We start from the raw sequence: 21,142 nt of genomic DNA, 5'->3' as shown, positions 1-21,142 counted from the left end.
CCTGTACACATCCTACCTATTTTGCTCAGACGTTGAAATTATTCTCGTATCCAGTCTGTTGCTAAATTTCCATGGTTTACTATATGAAACGCAGCCTCTCCCACTGTTTAATCCTGAACAGCTGAGGCTGGTGTCTCTGTAACAGCCTTGTCTGTTGTTTTGACACATGGTGATTCCATTTGTCTGTGTCTCACTTCTCAATTCTGATTCTTTGATCACATCACCCACTTTTGTCTTTTTCTCTCTTATTTCCATTCCCTAGATGGAGAAAAATAAGGGTTTTTTCAGACATGAGGCTCTAGATAGCTTGTGCTGTTTTTAACAAAACAAACTAATCCTTTCAAAACACTTAGTGCTTTTCTTTTCCTCCTTGTTTGAGAAGTACTTCTCTAAGAGTGCGGTTTAAAGCTCTAGCACCATCCTTTCTGTAACTCTTCTTGATGTGATTTCTGTGGAACAACTGGACAATGTTTGGGTTTTCTTCTTTATGAAAAGATAACTATCCTGCTGACCAGTACACTTTTACAGTTTCTTTGTATTTCTTCAGCTTTTCCACATGCTTTGGTTTGGTTCTTTTAATCTCCTGTGAAATCACATTACAGGTTCCTAGGTTTACTTTTTGTTTTGCATCCAGTGCAGTCTTAATTGCAGCATTATGGCAATAAAAATAATAGCATGGTCAAATGCAGACTCATTCTGTCTTCTTGCCAAAGACTGACCTTTTTTGTGTATTATCCCTGCTTACTTCAGAAAGTGTTTCAGGACTGAAAAGGATACTACTTATTTTTATATTGCTGCTGTTTTATCTTTTTTTCTTGAGAACATCTTTAAATATTCAGACTCTAAACATGAGAACACAGACTGTCCTTTCTATGCCTGTCAGATTGACTTGACTTTCGTGTACCTTGAGAATGTACTTACTAGATATTGGCTGTCATAACTTCAGTTAAAATTTCTTAAAATATGACAAGGTGACAATGTAAAACCTATCAAACAAATTTCTAGAAATTTTTGCTCAAAAGCATGTGGAAAAACCCCATGCATTAATTTGAGCTTCTGACCACAGACTTTTAAAGATGCCTTGTGGATCTCTAAAGTGATTATGTGTTTGTCTGTCCAGAATTTATGACATAACATGAAAATGTTCCCAAAGAACGTGGTGCTTGAATGTGAAGTGCAATTATTTAGGTTTATTGTACTTCACTGTCTTTATATTGGAGTAGTATAATTTTAAACTATAAACTTCAATTGCTTACTTTACCTAAAGGTTATTGGGAGTTTTTCACTTGCGCTGGGAAGGCATTGAAGTATTTGTAAGAAGATACTGGTAAATGCCAAGTATTCAAAAGCCAAAGAAAAGAACAAAACCCTAAGCAGTCCTCGCTACTTCATCTGTAATTATTAAAACATGCTGGAGTGAGTTAATACTCTCTTTAGGTTCCATTTTTAGGAAGAATGTTCTAAAGCAATATGCCATCCCCTTGTGTGCAGGAAAACCCGCAGCAGCATTCTCAATACAGTCCGATAAGAGTTAGAAAAATGTTTTATATCTCTTCCATTCTTTGAGAATATGACAGATTGAGTGTTGGTGTAAAAGTCTTTGAAAAACAACTGGCATAAAAATATTTACCTCCGGAGCTTTCTGTTTCATTTATTTCCAAAGAAAGAGGTAAATGAAGGGGTTGTCTGTCATCTCTGGTGCTGAATTCCAACATTTAGATGAATCGTCAGAAAAGGCTGCTCTAGTGCAGCATTTAGAAGATTTGGGAGGAGTTGGTCTGACTGCTTCTCAGCTGAGTGTGTGATATTTTGCCTTTTTGCAAAGGCCTGTGCTTGAGAGCAGAGTCTGGGCCTTATCACTGGCTCTGGTTCCATGCAGATCCAACATGCAATAGGTTTTGCAAACCCTATTCATCTTTTAAATTTTGGGGGTTTTTTTGTTCCTTCAGTCTCTTTTTGCCAACTTGTCTTGAAACTTAGAAGCTTAGGAGAGGTACCATGGTTAGGTTGCAACTTCTAGGGGCCATATCCAATGCCTGTAAATATTAGGAGAAAACCATGTACCTCCCAATGCCCAACAAATAGAAATTTAAAATCCAGGTGCAAAAAGCAGTGTGAGTAAAACTTGAGCGTTTTATTCTTTGGAAATTCATCTTGTGAAAATCTGTTTCTGGCAATCCAGAGGTATTCTGCTTGGACACTTCTTTTTTAACTGGAGGAAAAAGAAAGATACAGGATCATAGGAAGTCCTGAGTTGGAAGGGACCCACAAGGATCATGGAGTCCAACTCCTGTCCCTTCAAGTGCTTTGGCAGATTCTGTCTCCAGTGGCTGTCCCTGAAAAAGCCCATTGAAAAATGACTTGTCATTAAAATGGACAAACAAAAACCCGAACAAACCAACCCTTCCCCCACAAAAAAACCACAACAAGCAAAGAAGAAAACAACAAACCCAACCAAACAGAAAAACAGCAAACAACATGATTTTTTTTTTCAGCTGTATGTATGTGCAAGATTGACTTCCTATAAAACCCGTATGACACAGAAGGTGGTAATTTCTGATTTTTGTACTGTTTTGTTACAGTGACGTTGAGAGCAATACAGAATGAAGTGATCAACTCAACTAGTCATGGAGTTGACTCACAGTGCAGATATTTGGGAAGCGTGGTAGATAGTGTGGTTTTGACAGAAGGAGAAAGTAAATGTGAGCAGTGGCTTTAGGAGAGAGACATATTGTGGAAACCGTAGCAACAAAACTGTAGATACATGTGGTAGCAGGAAAGCTTCCTACAGAAGGATGAAAGTGTAGAAATACGACGACTCACTTATATTCAAAGTAATAAGTTTTGAGATGAGTAAGTGGATAGCTAATCTTATTTACCATTTGACCAGCATAAGAAAGACATGGACCTGCTCAAGCGGGTCCAGAGGAGGCCACAAAGATCGTCAGGGCCTGGAGAACCTCCCCTCTGAAGGAAAGGCTGAGAGGCTGTTTAGCCTAGAAAAGAGAAGGCTCTGGGAAGTCCTTATAGCCTTCTAGTATTTAAAAGGAAGAACCTCCAGGAAGGTTGGGAAGGGACCCTCAAGGAGTGTAGTGGTAGCACAACAGGTTGTAGTTTTAAACAGAAAAGGTAGATTTCTGTTACATATTAGAAAAAAATTCTTTGCTGTGAGGGTGATGAGACACTGGAACAGGCTGCCCAGAGAAGTTGTAAATGCCCCATCCCTGTGAGTGTTCAAGGACAGGTTGGATGGGGCTGTGAGCAACCTGATCTACTGGAAAGTATCCCTGCCCGTGGTAGGGGGCCTGGAACTAGATGGTCTTCAAGGTCCCTTCCATCCCAAACCATTCTGTGATTTGTGATTCCATGAGTTACCTGGGACAGTCTCTCCAGTCACTATGATTAAGGGCAGGCTTGTGAATATGTTCCTTGAAACTGTTGCGAATAGTATATGTTACAGGAAATTTTATCATGCTGGTACCAATATGAAGGTTCCACCTGAATATGAGGAGAAACTTCTTTACTTTGAGGTACCAGAGCCCTGGAACAGGCTGCCCAGAGAGGCTGTGGAGTCTCCTTCTCTGGAGACATTCAAACCCACCTGGACACATTCCTGTGTGATCTGCTCTGGTGAACCTGCTTTAGCAGGTGGGTTGGACTGGATGATCTCCAGAGGCCCTTCCAACCCCAGCCATTCTTTGATAAATGTCAGTACTGCTGTAGCACCAGTGGGCACAAGCTCTGGCTGAGCAGGGTGGGGTTCCAATAGTGAGAAAATATATATATATATATATAAGGGGTAATGGGATCAAGCTGGAACACAAGAGGTTCCACTTAAATTTGAGAAGAAACTTCTTCTCAGTGAGGGTGACAGACACTGGAACAGGCTGCCCAGGGAAGTTGTGGAGTCTTCTTCTCTGGTGACATTCAAAACCCGCCTGGACATGTTCCTGTGCGACCTCACCTAGGTGTTCCTGCTCCAGCAGGGGGATTGGACTAGATGATCTTTTGAGGTCCCTTCCAATCCCAAACATACTGTGATACTGTGATATATATATGTGATATATATATATGTGTGTGTGTGTGTGTGTGTGTGTACAGTGTGGATCCCTCCAGCAGCTGGGCTCAGACACTTGTCTGCTCAGTAGCTGCCTATGGATCCCTGTCTTCCCAATTGCTGGCACATGGAGGTACAAGCCCCAGGGCCCATGCCTCTGCTGCAGTACAGACCATCTCACTCATGTGCACAGTCGCACACCCCTCGACTTGGCCAGGACTCCCCAGATTCCCATAGCCCCTCAGGCTCTCACCCTTAGAGACACAATTGCCCCTACATTTGGCTCTTGCAGATCCACTCACCTACTGCTCCCAGGCCACTTCACCTGGTCACCAGCTGGTCCAGCTCGATCTCTGCTAACAGTCAGACACTTGGACTGGCTCTGGGTGCTGCAGGGTGAACTCATGGGCCTCTGTGATGAGAGGTTGGTATTTCAGTCACTTGCTCCAGTCTCTCCAGGTGCTGGCACCGCAGACACATGGGCCCTTAGACCTGTTGTCTGACTCCGTTTGCTGGTACTCTGCCCCCTGCACACCAAATAGAGCCTCTCACTGGGGTAACAGTTAGAAATGGGGTTTAATAAGAATCACAGACTGGCTGAGGTTGGAAGGGACCTCTGGAGGTTCTGTGGTCCAACCCCCCTGACCAAGCAGGGCCACCTCAAGACAGTTGCCCAGGACCATGTCCAGACAACTTTTGGATATCTCCAAGGAGGGAGACTCCACCAGCTCTGCCAGCACAGATAGGACATACTGTGCTGATCAGACACAGGGCATGGCCAGACAAAGTCTACTGACTGGCACACTATGCATGACTGGCCCTTTTTATTCCCTTTATTATTCCTCATACTTGTTCCTGTCCAAACCACTTAGGTCCGTTTATATATGTATATATATATGTGTGTATATATATAATTTCCCCACACACACTTTGGTTCCATTGGCCCATTATCAACTGATGGCTCCTGAAATGGGCCTGAGAGCATCTAATGAGGGTTTTTTGGGGGCTCCCTGTGCACATCTGCAGGTGTACAGACAAGCTTTTGTCACTTAACCTGGCAGGACTGGCTGTGGTTACTTGGTAACTACTACTTGTTGGTAGAGCTACCAACAGAGCTAAAGCAAAAAGAGAGCTCCCAGCAGCATCTCTAAAGACAGCAGATGGTACAGGATGAATTGTGGGGAAAAAAAGACTGTATAATATTAAAGGAAAAGTGATTCCTCTGTACATTCAGAGATGGGAGAGGGGCGGAGTTAAATGGGTAATGCTTGTCTTAGCTATTGAACTTCATTATGTTTCTTCCTGGAAATTTTTTATGAAATACATTATGAAGAACTTTTGCTGTTTCTTATTTACAGTTTCATCATCCTAATGTTGATATTCTTTACTTCTAAACATAATGTTGCAGAATACTAAAATAAGTGTGGTTTTCGGGGTTTTTTGCATTTGTCACAAACTTTACTCTTGTAACAGCAACTTATTTTAACTTTTTCAGATTATTCAGATTATGAAGATAGTTCTGTTGAATTCTTGGACAGATGCTCATCTCCATTAACACGGTCCTCGGGCAGCTCTCTGACTTTGCGCAGCATGTTCTCAGAGAAGAACACATCATACCAGTATCCAAGAGCTATCTTGTCTGTTGACCTTAGTGGAGAAAGTAGGTTGGCTGAACAGCAGCTTTCAGTTTGTAGGTTTAAATCTTTAAGTGAGAGAATTTTGAAGGAAATAACTTGGTTTGTGTTTGGGGTTGTAGCTATAAATCTGATGACTGATTTCTGCTTCATCTGTTGAAATCAAAATGCTTACGCTGCTCAGGCTGTTCTGCATTTTACTTACTTTAGTTAAGTGTTGCTGCTCTGCTTCTGAGGAGATGATATTAAAGGCATTTTGCGGAATTCATCAAGAAATCTGATACACCAGCAGTGTGTTTGGGAGTGATTTTTGTTGTATCGGGTTAAGATTAACTGCTAAAAAAACCTCAATCTCTATAAGGTATTATATCTCTGCACACAAAATTTCACATGTATTTATTTTTACTAGACCTTTCAGACGTGGAGTTCTTGGATGATTCCTCTACAGAGAGTTTGTTACTCAGTGGCGATGAATACAATCAGGATTTTGATTCAACTAACTTTGAAGAGTCTCAGGATGAAGATGATGCTCTCAATGAAATTGTTAGATGCATTTGTGAACTGGATGAAGAGAATGGCTTTATGATTCAGGTAAAGAAGTTTAGCGGGGGGCTGGGGGGGCTCTATTTTCCATGTGAATTTGTTGCTCATGAAGGTGCCCTTTGGATGTGTTGGAGACTGAAGTTATGTAGAGAGCTCTAAATAGAAACGAAATATTTCTGTGTTTTGCACTTCGCTTGACTGCGGTGTATGCAGAGCTGTTCTGCTAGGATGGAATTTCTCTAACAAATGGATATGTAGAACAAGTTTGTAAGGAAAGATAACCTTTTTCTTTATAACTAGTTGATAAATTTGGAATGAAGTATCCTTTCCTGCACACAAATCACTGCTTCTGTCCACAGACCACCCCAGTTATACCAACCCTTCTGGTTTGGCCCTTGTGCTTTGTGGTACCACTTGTAGATACCGCTCTACTTGCTGTAAATGCACCTCAGCTGTATATACAGTGTGTGCACAGCATTCAGGTGCTGGTGGATTGCAACTACTGCTGCTTCTTTATTTGTACTCCAGTGAGGGAAGCATTTCCCATCTAGTAATGAATAATTTCAAGTCTTTTTCTCAAGAAATTCATGATATAGTGATTAGATCAGATACAAGCAACAGTGAGGAAGAACTCAGTTGTTAATAACTTTAAAAACACCATGAAATTCCTGTGTGTTTTTCCCCACTCAAAAACCAGGTTTGTATTCATCTATTAATGTGGTAAGGTTTCTGTTGAAAATATGGAGCCTTTTTAGTTGAGATCTGAAGAACGCAAGTATGACAGTTTTGTGTTAATGGACTTAAAGTCTTTTAGAAATGACAGATCTAAAAATGAAGGACACAAAGACTGTCCCTGAGAACACACTACTGAAAATGCACTGTTGTGTTGGAGGAGCTAAGCAGGAGTTTAGTTATGCTAGTAATATGGAAGAATGGACTGATGCGGAAATCTTTGGAGAGAGGAGAGGAAACTGTAGCCGTGGCGGTGTCGTAAGAGGAGAGGTGACTTCAGTTGTTTTAATAGGTTGATGCTCAAAAGCCTGTCAAAGCAAAGAAGACTTTCAGTAGTAAACCAACAGGTAGTTAGAACAAAGGCAAATGCTGAGTTGAGGAAGGGAAATGTGTTTTTTCAGTGGTAGTTTCCTACCTGTTTCTGAAGTCCAATGACAGCCTGATTTTTTTGATCACTTATCTCCTCTTCATGCCTTGTCTCACTGAGAGCAACCAGTTTGCTATTTCTAGGCCCTCATGTCTTGCCACTTCTATTTTGCTCTCCTATTCTCTTGTTTCTCCTCTTTCATTTTCTCTTCATTTTCTTTTTCTTTTAGATTTTCCATTGGTGCGATATTAAAAACACATCTTTCTAGCGCACTGGAGAGATGCTTTGTAAATATAAATAATTAAACTGAAGAGTTTTCTACTTTTCACTGTTATGCTGTAATGTATTACATTATCTTTCTACTTTACTGTAATATTATGCTCCTGTCTTATGTTTCACTACTAAATATTTAGGTGCTAAAATACTGAATGTTGTAATGAAATATTATTAAATATTACGTCGTCATTTTTCTTTTTCCAGTCTGGAATTTGTGGTTGAGGTGACTTTCGGAACTAGAGCTATTTTTTTAGCTTCATGTGTTTGCCGACCCAAACACAAATTGCCCAATTAAATAATCTTACTCATACCAGCTGTTTAACTTAAACTACTGTTCTCTGCATTTTGACGATACAATAGCTTCTGATTTATGGATCTCCTTATCTCAGTTTTAGCTTTTGCCTTTTTATCTTTCTGATATCAGTGTGAAGAGTGCTTGTGTTGGCAGCACAGCGTGTGCATGGGGCTGCTGGAGGACAGCATTCCGGAGCAGTACATCTGCTACATCTGCCGAGATCCACCAGGTACGGCCAAACCGCCCCCATCTGCAGCTATCTGCTTGGGATTTTTAAGCAGAAATGTTATGTATTACTTAAATTGTCAAGGTTTTGTCTGGTTTTGTTGTTATCTGCTGTACTTCTTTGGAGCAAGTGCTTTGAAGTTTAGCTGAGCAGAAACTTTCCTGTTAGTAACACTGAGCTACAATAAATCTTACTCATGATCTTAGTTACCATCACGTTAGTTGTTTCAGCTTAATTCCCTCAAAACCTTAACACTTTTTCATGTCACTGTAGTCTGAAAAATCTAAATCATTCTTGTTTTGCCTATACTTGGAATCACATCTGTTCATTTAATTTATTTTTTTAATGAAAAAGGACTCATTACCACAGTACACTCAGATATGCTGTGGTTGTCATTTCATATCAGTTGCAAATTTATGTTTCTGTTTGTCCAGAATTGTGTAAATGTGCGGAACTGAATATGTGAAATAAGAAAAGATTTAACGCTTTTTATAGTAAATGGTAGTGCATGAACAGCACATCTTGCATTTAAGGCTGTTAGGATAAATTTGAAACGGTAAGAATAAGGAAAAGCCTATTTACTTTTAAACTGAATTCATTTGATGAAGATGATGTTGATTTAAAGATGATTCTGTCCATAAACCCGTTTTTCTTAGCAGTTATTTGGAGAAAAACTACACACTTTGGAAGAAGGTGTTAGTATTTTTTCCTGACAATCAATATGAACACACATATGTGTCTTCTGGTGAAAGAGCCAACAGTCCAGCTGTTTCAAGTGTGAGACTACACGCCTGAATTTACTTTCTTTCTGAATTTAACAAATGAAATCTGAAAACTGTTTGCAAAGTTATAAAACAGCACAGTTTTTTATTAGTTATTTTTGAGAAGAAAATTGAGGAAAATAGAGCTGGACTGCTGTGACTTTTTCCATTTGCCCTGATCTGAATGTAAATCGGTGCTATAGAGTCTCGTTCGGTAGTTGTGTGTCGTGTACTCTTTGAGCAGTCAAGCTTTTTCTTACTAAAACCAACTAATTTGTCTTGTGTTCTTTCCCTGCGCTGTACCAGGTACTTCGTTATCCCCTGCTGTGCAGAGACTGTGTCTCTAATTTTTAATCTTCTCTCCCTTCCTAACCAATCCTTCTTTTCTTTCTGTGTCAGGAGAAAAAGGTCATTCACAATGTCAGTATTTTAAAGTGTATTGGGATAATGGGCAGAAAGGAGATAGACAGGGTATTCTCCTGAAAGGTATGAAGGGCTTCCATCAACCTGTTCTTTGTTCTGTATATGATGATAGTCTGATATGAAATGCAGTGTAAGATATTGCAGTCTCAGTCTGTTTGTCTGGGTTCCTCATTGTGAACAACAATATTGAAATAATTTTCAGTATACATTTCTAGTTTTGTTTCTTTTTATGAGGTGTTATGTTTTGTTTTTTAGTTATTAAGTTACTGTAGAAGCATTACCTAGATACGCCTTTGCCTGTTGGGGTTATTGTTGTAGATGTTGCCGTAGCCTTGGAAAGCTAAGGCACGTTTACATCAATATTGTCAGGTAAAAGGCACCATAAAGGAGACCATAAGAGCTCCACTGTCAGAGGACTTTGAAACGTCTGCTTTTCTTGAAGCCTTCTCCTGCCTTCTAATAAATAGATAATTGACTTCACTATTGAAACTAAATATTTGTCTTTCAGAAACAAACAAACAAAGAAGTGTTTTGAGTAGGTCCATATAGAACCCACTGTGTAACATTTCTCTTAATAGCTTAGGTTTTCTTTCTTTCTTTTTTTAAATAAGCTGCAGTATTTAAATAAAATGCCAATTTATACTTTTATTTTTTGAGGTTAGATAGGTAATAGCAAAGTTCTTAACATCCTGTACTTTGATTGCAAAGGGGATTAGATTTTTTTTTTTGAGTGCCATTGAAATTTCAGGTTTATTTTTGTTTTCATAAATGTTAAGAGCTTCCTCTTAATCCATGAGAAATAAATTTTAATGTCTTAATAGCAAGATCTTGAATCATTATTTTGTGGCTGTTAGGAGATATTTAGGAGAGTACAGCATATGATTATAACACTCTAGTTTTAATTACAGTTCTGCTGTGGCTTTAGCTGGCCCTGAAGTTGTTTATTGCTTACCCCAGGTCAGAGGTGGAGTGCCAAATATCTTTATGATAAAGACTGGCTGAACAATGGACACATGTGTGGATTATCCTTTTTGAAAGAAAACTACTCTCACCTTAATGCCAAAAAGATTGTGTCAACACATCACCTACTGGCAGATGTATATGGTGTGACTGAAATATTGCATGGACTTCAACTGAAGATTGGGATATTAAAGTAAGTGTCTGTCCAAGGTTTATTCCCCATCTTTATATATTTAGGTAGCAGAAACTATCATTATTCCGTTTGCACTATTCTCTCACATTAAAGTTCTTTCTTGTATAATAGTTTAAATAATTCAAGTGCAAGATGTGGAGTACTCTCAGATTCAGTGGGAGTTAGGTGTTCGGCACCTGAGCACATCTTGTGTATTTGGTTTATTTGCGACTTCTATTTTTTATTATTTTATAGTTAATTTTGTATTAATGGGATGTTCTGGATTTGTCTTTAAATTGATAAGTGATTGAGGACTACTTACATGTTTGATAATGGTGCTTAACCATCGCCATGATGTAGCAGAAGCAGATGCTTGATGCTTCGGCGCCATAAGTGGCATTCTCTGTAACTTGCTTTATTTTCCTCTTATTCAATGCAGAAATAAACATCACCCAGACCTTCATCTCTGGGCTTATTCAGGGATGCGAAAAGAACAGGAACAAATAACTGTTGGGGTAGAGAAAAAATCGGTGACTTTGCCAGATGCCGTTAATCCACCTGAAAGGACGTGTCACAGTCAAAACCATAGAGAGCCACCCTGTAAACCCCAGAAGATGGAAGAAACGTACATCACAAGTGAGCACAGTTACCAAAAACCTCAGAGTTTTGGTCAAGAATGCAAAGCAGTCACTGACCCTTTGAGCTCAGATGATGAAGATGCAAGTAGTTTTGAGGAAGATCAGGAATTTCACACAGAGAATAAAAACTGTTTACAATATTCATTTAAAGATGATGGCATGAATGAGCAGGTAAGTATCGTTTTTCATCTGGGAAGTTTCTTAGTCAGAAAAATGTTCAATCTGATAACTCAAGTGCATACAAGTATTTAGAAATGCTCATTGTTATAACTCAACACATTCTATCAAATAATATGTCAACAGAAATCACTAGAAGCAAAGTTGGATCACTGAAATAGTTTCAGGTAAAGTGTACTCATTTCAGTTGGTGAAAGAAATGCAAAGTGTGGTTGAAGTATTGCCTATGCAAGTACTGGTTTTATGCTTAATCTAATACTTTATTTGGAAAAAAGAACAACAGAAATCCTATGCTTAAAATGCAGGATCTTGAAACAGAACTTAGGTGTTTTGTTTTGTTTTCTTTTTTGCAAGGTAAGTAAAAATGAACAGGCTTCCTTTTTTCTCTGGACAAGTTTCCTTTTTCCTCTCATTTCCATTTTCTATGTGTTTTGTTGTTGTTTAATTAACTGAGATTTGTAAAAGACTTTATTATTGTACCATGTTCTTCTTTTAATAGCAACACTGCCTAGAATTCTGTCCACAAGTGGTGATTTACTGACCAACTAATTTCACCTCATGTACAGCTCCTTTTGAGTCTTGTTTCACAGGTTTTTAGTCAGGTTTATATTTGGCTATATAAACTTCTTTCTCATTCTTGCATTAATGGTTTGAATCCATTACTTTGTGGAAAAGGTCTGAAACTTATTAGTCTGGTTTTAATGCAGAGTTCTGTTTGAGCAAAAATCAAAGTAAACCAAACTTACCTGTTTTCTGCAATATCAACTTTGTGAGAAGAAATCACCCAACTCACCCCCCTTTTGAAGTACAGTTTCTGGTGTGGAAGAAATGAGTAAGACATGTCTTTTTTTCTTTTAATTTCAGTTTTAAATTTGGCATGTAAACTATATAGTCTAAATGGAAAAATTTGGCTCCTTCTAGTTAGAAATAACTGTATGCTAAGTTGCATGGTTATTCTCAGTATGGAGACATGCAACGGTTTGAAATATGCTTTCCTTCCCACAGTAGCCTAAGTTGGCATTGTAAATAGTATAAATATATTTAGAATTAAAAGAAAATACATGCAAGCAGCAAAACAAAACTAATGTTTCCTTCAAAGACAAAAGGTGGTACCTAAAAAGCGATGCCCTCTCTGTTTTAAAGCAGGAGGAGATCTGGTTGGGGCAGTGTCAGAGTGATCTTTCCTATGGGACACCTTAGTTCACCTTGTTGCCTGTAGTCAATCTTGATATCTGAAATAAGGTTTTCTGTCTAAACCTACTACTTATTGAAAGGCTCTCCTGACTTCTTTGTAAGGTGCCACCTTCACCTCTTTCTGTCAAAGTTTGGTTTGGACTTTGGATTCTGCCTTCTAGTGTCCTGCAGAGCCTTGAATATTCTGTTTTTCCATACTGTTGAGCCTTATCCTAATCTGTATGTCTGAATATCATCTTTTCTCTTATAAACAGTGTTCAGATTGACTATTACCAACTCCCTTTTCTGGACTGTGCATCATCTCTAAAATGTATTTAGTTTATTTGTTCGTACTTCTGAAAGCACCAGCCTCCCCCACCTGAACCTCCCCTTTATTTCTTCACAGCCTGGGTCCTGTACTCTGCTTTTTTTACCAGCACTCCCTTATTGCCTACATGGATCTCTTAGCTTAGAGGGGGATGTGTTTCACCTTCTGCTTTATTTTTCAAGCAGCATTTACTCGCCATTTGAATAAATACAAAGGTCATTAAAAAGGAAAACATAAATGTGATGTTGTTTAGCTTTAAGATTTTTCTCTAACTTACTGCAGTGGGCGTCTAAAAGATTCACCTGACAGATGATCTTGGGGTTAGAATCATGGACTTGGGTTCTCATACGGCAAGGAAAAAACTGCGTTCTTCTTTCGTGGTTTTACAGAGGGTCTGGAAACTGTAAGAAATGGGACATTTATTATTTACATTGGAAATATCCTTTTAAAAGATTATTAACAGTTTGTGGTTGCAAACCTGTTGTCTTGAGATGTGAGATATTTTATCTGAAAGATGTTAAGAGTTCAGAGGCTTTTATGACTTTTAAAATCTGGCTTTGGGAAATAAGTTTGACTCCTTTAATGAATATTTTGAGTTTTAACAATACTCGTCCTTCAGAACTCGCTCAAAAAGCTGCCAGCAGGTCAGTCCAAGAGTTTTTCTTAATCGATTTTAAGTCTTAAACAGTTACTTTTTGCTTAAGAAGTAACTTAAAATCCATCAGTCCTTAATTTCTTCTTCCCCTCTCACCTTTCTGATTCTTGGCTGGAGGGAGAAATAATATAAGAAAAAAATGCTGTTAAATCTATTGTTACATGATTTGGAAAAAAAATCAGCTGAGCACTTCATTAGAGAAGTGTATTAATGGAATAAAAGTCACTTCTTACTCTGGCATGTATTTGTGCAAAATAGTAACTGTTGACATCTTGGATATTACTGCGTTTTAGGGAGTTTTCTTTCATTCTAAATTTGAAACATACCTTAGAGTTTTGCACATTTTCAGTGGTGTTAGACCAATATAGTTCACCACTTCATGATTTAACTCATGATTTATAGGAAAAGGGCACAGAAATGCCATCTCTCTTACTGCGTTGAACAAAGTGCTTAAGCTGGTAAGCTTTACCTCTTGCCTCACTCTCCCAGTGCTACACGCGCTCATTTATTTGGAATTTGCGTTTTGTTTGGGTTAGTCTACTGATGTATCACGGTACGTGGCTTTTTGAGTGTTGTCAAGTAGACAGAAGCACAATTCTAAACCAGCGTAGTTTATCATGTGACTCAAGTATTGAAGTCAACACCAGAAATGAAAACACACAAAAAAAAAACCTTCTTAAATGGCTATTTTTTTCTTTCTGTTGCTACTATGAAGAAGAATTCTGCTGAAGGAAACACTGTGTTTGTTTGCAATGAAAGAAAAGGCTCAGAGGAACAAGTGGACACACATCTTCAATGGCAGCTAAACCTCCTCACCCACATAGAGAATGTACAGAACGAAGTCACCAGCAGAATGGACCTGATTGAAAAAGAAGTTGATGGTAACTGCATTGCCAGATACTTTATACACCTGTAACAGCATCTTTCATAACCGCTGTGTTGAACGTGATCTGAGGCACTGAGGATGGATTTTTAAGAGTTGTATTAAAATTCGGGTACCCAGAACTATAACCAGGGTTTGTACCCTTGATCCCTCTGCCCCCTTCCATGAGTTTTGAAAGCCCAATAAAGTAGCTTAAGCCCTTGGGACCCCTGAAAATTTAGCTCAAGTTTGTGATGTTAGGCAGGCCTCAGAAAGCTTAGCTAACTTGTCTTTGTCCAGATATTGATTGTAAAGTTGATCAATTTTTCTAAGCCTGAAGTGGTTTGGCCTGATTGTTCTAGTATTTGACAATATTCAGGAAAAAAAATAGTGTTTGTTCTATCTTCAGTTTGGTTTGCTATATGTTAATAAATAAGTTTCAGGAAGTCTAATCAGTCTTGAATGACATTATAATGTAGGAGCAAATATCAACTGCATCTAAAGTTTACCTGCCAGTCATAGAGATTAAGAGAGAGAGGAGCTTGTAGTCTAGTCATAGGAGCCCTTAATTATCTTTTGACAAATAAATTTGCCTTATTCCTATTTGCAGTTTCAGTATTTCTGCTTGTACTAGGCAGTATTTTTAGACTAACAGGGTTGACTTTTTCCCTTCTCTGTCTCTACAAGCATAGAAATTCCTCAAAAAACATTTGTTGAAGATTGGAAAACCATTCTGTAATCTGGACCTTGTTAAGCGGAGCCTGTTAAAGTGGCAGAAGGAAACCTTGCATTTAAGGTTTACCTTTTCTGTTGCAGGACTGTCAGAGCTAGAAAGCTGTGAGCTGAGGTTTCTTTTAGGTGTGTAGATGGTAAATTGTTAGCCAAGGATATAATTTGCATCCAGGTACCTTTTTTTTATAGCAACAATGAAATCAGGAGATATGTTTGATTTGTTAGAGTGAAACATGGAATTAGTTGGTGATTCCTCAATCAACATTTCTTCTGTTAAATAAAAATCACAGCCTCAGGATAGTGAAAATCACAGCCTCAGGATGTTTTCCTTTCTTATAAAAGACAGAGTAAGAGAGCAAAGCTTAATTTTCATGAAAACTGTTTCTCGAAGACTTATTCTAATCAACTTCTTCCTTTTCCTTCTGTAGTTCTAGAAAGCTGGCTCGACTTCACTGGAGAACTGGAACCACCAGATCCTCTGGCCAGATTGCCTCAGCTCAAGCGGCGTATCAAACAGCTCTTAATTGACATGGGGAAAGTACAGCAAATAGCAACGCTTTGCTCTGTATGACAAAAGGAAGAATAAAGAAATAAAAATAGGTTCTTTACAGTGAATTTTCTGACTAGCCACAAGATTGACAAGAAGATAACAACAAGCTGAGCATTTATCTGGTTCTTTGCTGATTACATTAATAGCCTGAAGCTTTAGAGAGAGGAGAGGAAATGTAGATTAAGGAATCTGTTATATTGAAAATCTGAATATTCGTGTCCAAGCTTCAAAATGTGATACATCACATTCTGAGAAACGTGGATGTGATTTTTAACATGCTAAACAAGACAATTCCCACAGATAAGAAAGCTGAAGCAACGAAACCTCTGCGAAGAACAGCGCTACTGGTTTGAAACCTTTGGTAAAACGTTCTAAACTTGCAGACGTCAACTGGTGAAAAATTCTTGGGAACTGCTTTTTTATTGAATTCCTTTTCTCTTCTTGCTAGTGAAAGATAGACACAGAGAGATCTATATCCTCTCTACAAGGAAAGTTTTTTAGATTATTTCCTTCTCTCATGAATGTTCAGGAAAACGAACGTACCTGCTTTGTTTTATTTTTTTTTTGAAAGAAATTGCTGATCATTGTCTCCTTTTTAAAGTATTTTTTTAACTAGAAATCCTTATTACAGCACCCTTAGGCTCCTTTAAGTGGCAAATAGTGGTCAGATGTGCCAAATAATATTAAAACCACTGGGATGAGAGTTTGTGACTTACATGAAGGTTTTTTTCCTGAAGTCCTACTTGGTGCCAGCAATCCATCCAAAATTGTATCTAGTTTATATTTTTTTATGTTCTCTTGCAGTATTCAGGATTCAAGGTACAATTTTTGTCCTGGGTAGTTCAGTTCTGGTGTTCACCCTCTGAAACGTTACCATCCTCAGCTGGGATGAGGAATGACGAGAGCAGCAAAACTGTCTGTGGCTGTGAATATGCGAAACCACTGGAATAAATATCACACGATAATGTCACCCAAGATGTTTTTGTAAAATCATTCGCCTTCAGTGAATGAAACATCACAAAACCAAAGGCAACCTACTTGATTTATTAGCTCTTGCTGGATTTGGAGCCCAGGACTTTCCCTGTGCTTACAAGTTGCCGCCGTACCCAGTGCTACATACGTATGTGTATGTATATGTGTATAGAAACACATGTACATATATACATACTATATACATTTATATCTACACATGTCTAGTTTTATTACAATAGACTATTAAAACTGGTGGTTAACATGAAATGTTACCTTTTAACAAGCAGTTTCTAAAATTGAAAATAATGTATGTACAGGTTTTGAAATTTGTAAAATATGACTGTTAAAAGGAGGCTATTTAACTGATGACATTAAGATACTTGAACGTTTTATGCCTCACGTCTGTTTATCAGTTCTAGTTATCTGTATAAATGCATTTTAGAACCGATAGACAGTAAACTTGAATTTACCTTTTGATAAGAGTACAAGCCACTGTACATTCAAAAATTATTTAAATTTGCAAACACACTGTTCTATATGTAAGGTACTGTATGTAAAACTGTTTATTAAAACTATTCTGCATACTCTACATTTTCCACTTTTCTTCCTGATCTCCATACAAATGTAAAAAGTGATTGTTACAATGTACAGACCATCAAAAAACCTTGGAAAAGCCTTTTGAGGATGCATAAAATTGAAAAACATGCCAAAGATGGATTATGTGAGAAAGACTTTGCAACCAGTGCATTGAACTGTCACGATAAAACTGCTATTGGGAAAGAAAACAGCGTGGCTGGTTCATTGCTAAAATAAACCTACCCTGACATTTCCCGTCTGTCTGACCATGTCTGATGAAGTGAGTTATGGCTCTTGATGTCCAAAGCAAAATGTAAAACCCCTGTTAAAGAGCGGTTGCTATTGAAAGAGTCTTGCCACGCCAAGCTTATAGGAGATGTTACAGAGCTGTATGGTAACGTGGAATTAATTGTGGAATCGTGATTGGCAACTTCATAGTGCAGAGAGAACACAAGGAGCTGAGGAGTTGTTGACATTTTTATAGCATCTGTTAATAAATAAAATACTCTGTTGTATAGTTGGATGCTTAAATAACTGCTTCAAACAATATGAATAGTTGAGTGACCTACTTGCTTTTGGATATGTGAGACTTTTTTATATAATACTTTATTCACTTGCTGCATCTCCTTGAATGTGGAACTGTGTGTACTGTATAAGTGTAAATCCAGAAATTACTTTGAAACAAAGTGGAGTGTATTTACATAATTTATACAGCATACACCGTAGCAATATCATGCAATGTGTGTGCATGTATGTGGTGTAATATAATTGTAAACGTTACTGAAGCAGGAGATGGTTGGAAAACTCCAGGTGAGAGGATGGAGGTTTCATTCTTGGTGCAGGGATGGAGGAATGGTGTCCTGAAAAGGAAATCGTAAGGTCAAAGTTGCCCTTTGCAGCTTTAACTTCTCTTTGTGTAACAGTCTCTACATTTACATGAGTGTGTAATTTTATCCCTCGGGATCCTGCCTTATTCAGGATGGACTGTGCTTACAAAACCAAATAAGCTGTTCAGTATATTTTTATCTTCATTTCTTGTGTAGTCACATATTACAGAAGTCCCTGCAAGCATTCATAGCTCCTAAGAAATACAATCTCATTGTCCTTACAGCAACTGGTTTGATACACTGTGTATTGCTGGAGTGCTTCCCAAACTTATCTGAGTTGATTTTTCTCAAATTCTCATGTGAGTTTTGGTCCCGGTTTCTCAAGTATCCAAAGGTTTGGGATGTTTTTGAAATTTCTTAAACACAAGTCAGGTGCCATAAAAACGTGTTTTGCACAGAATGTGACCTGCAGTTGATTGCTCGTGTGCCAATCCAACCCAGTGCCATCTGGCTCATATCTGTATTTCTTCTAGTTGGCCTTATTGACAAAATCTCTTTCCTGTAGGCATCGCTGCCCCTCTGTCTTCCTACTTCCTCTGTCAATAAGCCGGGGACCCACGCACAGTTGATTTGTGACACTTTATCAGGGTGTGAATTGCAATTACTTGTGCTGTATGATGGAGGCAGACCCGCTCTGAGGCAAAAATACGGTCATGTAAGGACTGGTTTTGATACATGTACACAGAAAGGTAGAATTTTTAGATTTGCAGTCTTAGTGTAAGTTCATAGGATTAATAAAAGGGAAATACTGTTGTACAGAAACTTGTGATTTCACAGGACTAAATGGCAAAATTGTAAAGCCTTTAAATGCCCAACTTTTAGTCAAGAGGGTTTGGTTTTTTTTCATGGAGGTATCAGGGTGATTCGTTTCAAAACCTTCTCCTTCCTGTGACTACCAAAGGCATCTATTTACGGATTTATGCGTTTTCTGTTGCAGTGATAATGATAGGACATCAGTGTTACAGCCATAAATGTAGTTGTGGTGACATGATCAGGTATCACACGATAGGACTCCCTGTGGTTCAGTTACAAACTGGAGATACCTCGTATGGCAGGGAATGGGTTGGAAGATGCTTCTTTCTTGGGTAGCTGTAGGGTGAGTAGTGCCCATATGTTGGGTATTCTGGCCTTAGATGTGTAGATCTTTGTAAATTCCTCTACAGCAGCCTGTCATCCTCTTTCAAGTAGTCAAAGACGAGTTGCAATTTCCTGATAGGTTTCACATAGTTGTTAGGTGGCAAAGAGTTGAAACTTCTTCCACGGGTGCAGTCCTCTTGTATGGCTGGCACAGAATCATTCTATAGACATCATCTATCATTCTACAGAATGGTAGGCATCCACCTGTCTCTTAGCTTCAACATATGTTCATCTGTTTGTTCTGCAGCTTGCATCTGTTTCTCCTTTGGTTCCTCAGCTTTCTGTCATCTGCGATCGCTGAAGGGTTTCGCTCCTGTGTTTTGTGCCCAGTTCTTTCTGGTTGTGGTCACAGGGAAAGGTCTGTTCTTCTGTCCTCAGCTCCCAATGTGTCCTATGAGCTGTGAGTGGCTCGATGGTGTGTAGCACAGTCAAAATCTGTAGATATTTTTTGCTGCCTTCTTTTAGTAAGGCTCTTCTGGTCATGTGCAAAGAGTCATCTCCATCTGCTTCCACCTGGCCTCTAACAACTAGACTTGAATGAATATTACAGCACAACTGGCACTATTGGGCTCCAGCACTTCTTACCAAACTGAAGGCTGGGGTGTAAAAGAGTCGCTCAAACATCACAGTAAAACTATAAAAGCATTTTGATGCTTGCGAAGTGGAATATTTTCCCTTTGTATTTGAAAGGAAGCTGGAACTGTTTTTCTTCACTGAAAATTTAAAGGACACAAAACAGATCCTGAACTGAACTGAAGCTTGAGGTAAAAATAACAACGAAAACAGGCGATGGGAAGGACTTTGCGAACGGGGGGTTCGTGACAAGAAGTCGACGCTCAGGCCCTGGTGACCGCCCGGCCCCGTTGTGGTTACGTGGAGGTCCTGGTGTGTCCAGGGCTGCCAGCAGCGATGCCATTTACACACGGGGCCCAGCTTTGCCGGGACAGTTTAGAAAACTGGAACCATAGCTTTTCTATGGCTTAAAAATGTTGTAGTACATGCACCTTAATCTTGGAGTGCTTATTAAGGTCAGAGGCTTAATCACTTCTGAAATGCCCATTGCTATTCTCACATTTCATTAGCTGACACGTTTTCTCTTGTACTGAGTCCATATGGCTTTAGGTGATCATTTTACAGAGGATGTTTGAAATACTTCAGTAATGGTTTTTATTACGCTGTGTTACGTTTTGGGCACTGGGTGTTGGGGTCTGTCTTTAGCAATAAGTATTATACACTGTGTGTATATCTGTTTATATATGAAAACCAAGCACGGAGCATGTAATGATGGTGAAAATACACTGCTCGAAGAGCAGATGGTGCGTTTGGCAGCCGTTCTGCACCAGCCTGAACTACTCCAATAATTAACATTGGAGACTGTATGGAGGAAACGAACTAGCATGAAAAATCATTCAGGAGTGAATTTCCTCTTCTGTACACACTGGGCCTGTGTGTAAGCAGAAGTGCCAGCTTCATTCTATGGATTTAATAACTAAATCTAATTCAATCGCTGTTTACTTCCACCAGCAGCCTCCTATTCTTTAAAACTGGCCAGGGCCGCCTCCGTTCAGCTGTAGCCACATGTCAGTGTATTGTCACTAAACACTCTGAGAGAGGCAGCAGTGCATTGCTATTAAATCTATGAGAGAAGCAAAATACTTTCTTCTGTGATTTGTTTTTTTATAATAGCAATAATGTTGACTGCGTTCTGATACTCACAATAAAGGTCTGTTGAGATTGTTATGTGCCTGGGCTCCCATTCAGTGGACTTTTGGTGAGCTGGTGAGTGTTTGGACACCTTTTAAAGCTTCAGGGAAGCTTCAGTTGCATTTTTAGCATGTAGCCAATAAGTTCTATACAGTCATTGATACTCATTTATTTGTGAACATTGCAAAGCTTTAGGGAATCTTCAGTTCTATTTTAGCCTGACGGCAAATTATGCAGTCAGTCAATTATATACAGTACTGAATTAATTGCTGTCTGGCAAAGTAATTAGATTTTTCCTTTTCCTC

At 38.8% G+C, this 21,142-nt stretch overlaps 1 protein-coding gene across 1 annotated transcript in view; it reads left to right on the top strand.

Moving 5' to 3' along the window:
* Positions 1 to 20,875, top strand: part of PHF20L1 (PHD finger protein 20 like 1) — a 56,341-nt gene extending 35,466 nt beyond the window's left edge. The window contains exons 14-21 of the mRNA XM_082046265.1: positions 2,583 to 2,696; positions 5,553 to 5,717; positions 6,101 to 6,282; positions 8,034 to 8,133; positions 10,272 to 10,467; positions 10,886 to 11,255; positions 14,133 to 14,298; positions 15,440 to 20,875. Coding sequence (XP_081902391.1) covers positions 2,583 to 2,696; positions 5,553 to 5,717; positions 6,101 to 6,282; positions 8,034 to 8,133; positions 10,272 to 10,467; positions 10,886 to 11,255; positions 14,133 to 14,298; positions 15,440 to 15,582 — 1,436 coding nt within the window. The 3' untranslated portion in view covers positions 15,583 to 20,875. The remainder of the gene's footprint in view (positions 1 to 2,582; positions 2,697 to 5,552; positions 5,718 to 6,100; positions 6,283 to 8,033; positions 8,134 to 10,271; positions 10,468 to 10,885; positions 11,256 to 14,132; positions 14,299 to 15,439) is intronic.
* The last annotated feature ends 267 nt before the right edge of the window (positions 20,876 to 21,142 follow it).

Source organism: Streptopelia decaocto (assembly GCF_964273445.1).
Source record: "Streptopelia decaocto genome assembly, chromosome: 2".
NCBI lineage: Eukaryota > Metazoa > Chordata > Aves > Columbiformes > Columbidae > Streptopelia > Streptopelia decaocto.
The sequence above is the reverse complement of the archived record's forward strand: the minus strand, read 5'-3'. Positions and strand labels throughout refer to the sequence as shown.